The 5,333-nt window shown below is 46.2% G+C and overlaps 1 protein-coding gene across 1 annotated transcript; it reads left to right on the top strand.

Moving 5' to 3' along the window:
• The first annotated feature begins 761 nt into the window (after positions 1-761).
• On the top strand, positions 762-2,242 carry LOC134929431 (kinesin-like protein KIF19). Its single transcript, XM_063925061.1, has one exon. It carries the CDS (start codon positions 867-869, stop codon positions 2,124-2,126), a length of 1,260 nt encoding a protein of 419 aa, XP_063781131.1. The 5' UTR covers positions 762-866; the 3' UTR covers positions 2,127-2,242.
• The last annotated feature ends 3,091 nt before the right edge of the window (positions 2,243-5,333 follow it).

The raw sequence follows: 5,333 nt of genomic DNA, 5'->3' as shown, positions 1-5,333 counted from the left end.
CTGTATATGCATACCTCCCAACATCTTTATGAGGGGAAACGTGACTTTAACTCCCATAAGGGAGCGTGGCATATAGAGGAAGAGGTGTGGCTTCACAGGAGTGCCACAATCACTATTCACGCCCCCGTTTTCGTCACTGAAGGGGCATGCCCAGCGCTGTCTTGTGAATAGATGCTATGCACATGCGCACAGTGCCTATTCACTGTTGCTGTTCACTGATGCACAGTGACAGGAATCTTCCAACTGCTCCCCCCACCACCATGGGACACTATGGCCCGCGAGTGGGACAGTGGGACAGTCCCAGAAAAATGGGTCTGTCCCACGAAAATATTGGGACAGTTGGGAGGTATGGTATATGTACTATGTGTACTGTATGTGCATGTAGTGTGTATATGTGGTGGTAGTGTATGTATGTGTGTGTATATGTGGTGGTGGTGGTGGTGTGTGTACTGTATATATGCTATGTGTACAGTATGTGTGTGTAGTGTGTACTATGTGTGTGTGTAATGTGGTGGTGGTGGTGGGTGTGCGTACTATGTGTGTGTATATGTGGTGGTGGTGGTGTATGTACTGTATATATGCTGTGTGTACAGTATGTGTGTGTAATGTGTACTATGTGTGTGTGTGTAATGTGGTGGTGGTGGGTGTGCGTACTATGTGTGTGTATATGTGGTAGTGGTGGTGTGTGTCTATGTCATAGTGATGTCATAGTACAGCTGATTGTGATGTCATAGTGATGTCATAATGCAGCTGATGGGTATAGAACAGGCAGCTGGCTGCTTCCTGGCTCATATCTGATATTGCTGGACTAGTGCCAACACACAGATAATTTTCTTACGCTTTTCTGATATTAGAATCGAGAGAAGATGAATACTGAACAGAAGAACGCTATAGACCATCAGGTGACTGTGGCTCTGCGCATCCGTCCATTTAATTTGATGGAGACTAAGAATCGAGCCCAGTGCATCATGCACCAACTTGGTCCGCAGACGCTGCTACTGAAGGACCCTGGCGAGGATCCTTATGACGTACTGCGCTCGAGCAGGACAAGAGAAACAACATTCACCTTTAACCACGTGTTCGATCAGGCAGCTACTCAGGAAAATGTATATGATTCCACGATGAAGAACATAGTGGATGACATCCTAGCTGGGTACAATGCTGCCATATTCGCCTACGGCCCAACAGGCACAGGGAAGACCTATACTATGATGGGTAAGCCTCGCGAGCCCGGAGTGATTTATCGCACCCTGAAGGACCTGTATAAGACTATTGAGGAGACCGGAAGGAGAGATAATTTCTCTTTATCATTGTCATATGCTGAGATCTACAATGAAACAATCCGGGACCTATTAAAACCTTCTTCTAGATCTTTGGCCCTCAGAGAGGATCCTTATGGTAACACCAAAATACTAGGGATTACTGCGTTCTCCCCTAGCACTCCTGAGGAGGCCATGAATCTGCTGAAGATGGGAAACAAAAGGCGCTCTGAAATAACAACAGCAGCTAATAAGACCTCATCACGCTCCCATGCCATATTACAAATCACCGTAAAACAAACAGGCAGTGATGGGGTTAGCACAGGCCGCCTGTACATGGTGGACCTGGCAGGATCAGAGCGAGCAAGCCAGACTACCAACAGTGGCAAGACCATGAAAGAAGGAGGTTACATCAACCGCTCCCTCCTCGCCCTCAGAAAGTGCATCATGGCACTGCGCGAGAAACCAGGCAGCCATATAAACTATCGGGACAGTAAACTGACCTGGCTGCTAAAGGGCGCACTGAGCGGGAAAAGCAGAATGGTCATGATTGCACACGTCAGCCCTGCAGATAGTGCCTTTGAAGAGTCACGCAGCACAATGACCTATGGGAGCAAGGCCAAATTCATCCAGACACGGGTGGAGAGAAACAGTGTCCCCCATGGTACTGCTGAGAGGGGCAGGGGGGACAAAGTGCTGCAGAAAGACATGCAGTTTATTATGAGACGCACTATGGCACCGCTGATTAATTTGCCCCGCGTAGTCCCTATGGCAAAGAATTTACAGTCTGCACATGAGATCAGTGCTACAGCTCGTGCCAGTGCAAATTCTTACACATATCTAGAATTAGCACGTAGATGGCTGTAGAAACACCACTTGGGCCGGCAGAAACACCACTTGGGCCGGCCGGCAGGAACACCGTTGGTGGTAAAGGTGATTATAAAAAAAAAAAAAAAAAATGAGAGCTGGGGATTAGGGCTACTGGCGACACCCCAAGGAAAAAAAAAACGACACTGGGCAGCCACCTCATTGGTGTGTTGGAAGAGCTGCTAATTATTTTTAAAATATTGATAGTTCCATCTAACTCCTTGATACGTTAATAACTTTAACATTTAAACCTGGGCAATGTCGGGCACAGATGGAGCCGCGCTCATCTGAGGCGGCTCAATCGCAGGCGCGCACTCCTGGCGTGACTGGGCGATCCGTACGCCTGGTCACTCCTGGAGTGCACAGAGACGCTCCCAATGTGAGAGTCTCTATCTGGGCGCATGGACTGAAACGCTCTCCATTCAAGTGGACGGGGTGAGTCTCCGTCACGCCCGCCCGGCCGGGTGGAGACGTTGTCAGAGATAGGCGCCCCTAGTTACAGACGGAACCGCGACTAGCATGGCTCCATCTGTACTTCAGCTGCTTATACATCATTTGTGTTGTTCCTGGTTTCAGTTCATTATGTTTCACAATGACATTTTCTTGCATCCTTATGTATTGTATTCTTGTTTTGTGGCATGGGGCATATTCATTATGAAAAAAACTGAGAAATAAGAATTTTTAGTTTTTAATTCTCACCCTTACATTTCACAATTTTTGATCATGATTCCCTTATAAAAATATCACTTCCGAAAAAACTGCTATTTTTGCGAAGCAGCTTTTCGGGAAAATAAGATGATATTTATATTCATTTATTTATTTGTGAGCTCTAGTGAAATGGGGCAATTTGTTTTAAATCAAAAATACAGTAATGCAATCACTAAAGCACTATTACTGTACTTCTTTAAATGCACTTTAACCTACTGTATGGCTGCTAGGAGTGTGTGTGCCTTGATTTGACAGCCGTTAGTAGCTAGCAAGCATAGGTGGTGACAGACCACAATAGGAAATTTTGAATCGAGTGGGCATGACTCTGAGTGGGCACAGTCCAAAGTCTCTGCAGATAGGGTGACCAGGCGGCCCAGGGCACTTAAGATATACGGGGGCCATACCCCTCCAGTTCTTCTCAGCACACACCCTGCTAGTGACTGCTAGATGCCAGATACATGCAACACCCGGCCAGCCTGTTCTTCTCCTGCTGGCATTGCACCCATTTCTGCTCCTCAATCAACTCACTGCTGTGCTGAGGCTGGCACTGGAGCAGAGCCGGCCCTAACCAATATGATGCCCTAGGCAAGATTTTGGCTGGTGCCCCCTAGCGCCGCCACTGGTTCCACCTCTGATCTTGCACCTCTTTCCCAGCACCATCACCCCTCACCCATAGCAGTCCTTATTTTGGTATTTGTACCCCCTATATTTTAAATAGGAACAGTTCGCACATTTGGCGCACAGCCCAAAAAGGGGTGTGTTTTTGCTGACAAGGGACATGGCCACACAATAGTAACCCCAATTCCAATTACACCACACAGTACTGCAACTTTATTCACATTTGATCATGTGATAGTGTCCATAATTCATATTACATCCCACAGTAGTATTACTTTACCTTATAAACATTACTCCTGACAGTAGAGCCACTTATTCACATTACATCACACCACACCCTATTGCTCTTTATTCACATTAGACGACACAGTAGTGCCCTTTCTATACGCAATGCCACATAGTAGAGCACCTTATACACATAATGCCACAAATTAGTAATGCGTTTATACACACAATTCCACACAGTAATGCCCCTTTCACATATGAGACACATTAATAATGTCCTTAAACATAATGCGCCTTACACATTATGACAACTTTTATTAATGCCCTTTTACACATAATGTCCCTTACATATATGCTGCACATTTTTAATGCCCTTGTACACATATTGATACACATAGTGCCCCCTACACATTTGCTGCACATTATTAGTGCCCCTATACACATAATGACACACATACAGTAGTACCCTGTTACACATATGCCACACATTATTAATGCCCTTATACACATAATGACACACATAGTGCCCCCTACACATTTGCTGCACATTATTAGTGCCCCTATACACATAATGACACACATACAGTAGTACCCTGTTACACATATGCCGCACATTATTAATGCCCTTATACACATAATGACACACATAGTGCCCCTTACACATATGTTGCACATTATTAATGCATTTTTGCATGACACACATAATGCTCCTTACACATATTCCGAACACTACTGCACAACTAACCCACTCACATGCACACAGCAATCACACTGCCACTAACACTGTGACCTCTGCCTCTGCTTGGATACAGATGTGTCCTCATAAATCTTGCCTCAATGCTAATGTCGGGCACCTTTTTTTAAGAAAATGCATCTTATTTGCATTGCTGTGTGGCTAGGATGCACAAGCAGCTTCTGCTGATTAAAATGATATGCAGCATGCCAATATACAGTGTGAGACTGTGGCTGTATCTGCATATGAAATGCTACACACAGAATATAGGCATGCCGCATATCATTTTAATCAGCAGAAGCTGCTGATGCCCCTAAGCATATCAAATGCCTCAGGCAATTGCCTAGTTTGCCTATGCCTATGGCCGGCTCTGCACTGGAGAGTGTCAACGCTAAGGTGGAGTGGACTGTGGACAACACAGTCTAGTATCCTAATCATGATGGGGTAAATGTATGAAACGCCGTTATTGGGGAGGTTGCACTGATACCACAATCTAAAAAGTTGCACTGACCATTCTGACACTTGCAGCTATTGATTTCGCCAGCTGCAGGTGTCGATGCCCATAAACCACAACAGTGACAGCGCTGTAGCAGTTGCCAGCTCCGGCTGCATGCAAGATCTTGCTTGGGAGAGTAGCGAGATCTTAGACATGCACACTGGAGCCGACCGGTGGAGAGACATGTGCTGTGTGCTCTAGCAGTGATTGTCGGAGGGAAGAGTTTGCACTCCCCCACTTCTGCATCTGAGATGGTAACACATCTCGGCGCTGCTGCTTCCTGCTTCGCCTTGGTAAAGAGGCGAAGCAGAAAGCATTATACCCGCACTTATTCCTCCCAGTATCTGCACTCTGCAGGCAGGTCAGTGCAGAGGTATGCAGCCTGCTACTCCTCCTTGCCAGAGGTGCATCCCAGAATCCGTGTAGG

Source organism: Pseudophryne corroboree, chromosome 5 (assembly GCF_028390025.1).
Source record: "Pseudophryne corroboree isolate aPseCor3 chromosome 5, aPseCor3.hap2, whole genome shotgun sequence".
In the NCBI taxonomy this organism is placed as follows: domain Eukaryota; kingdom Metazoa; phylum Chordata; class Amphibia; order Anura; family Myobatrachidae; genus Pseudophryne; species Pseudophryne corroboree.
Note: the sequence above shows the minus strand (reverse complement) of the source record. Positions and strands in the feature narration are given on the sequence as shown.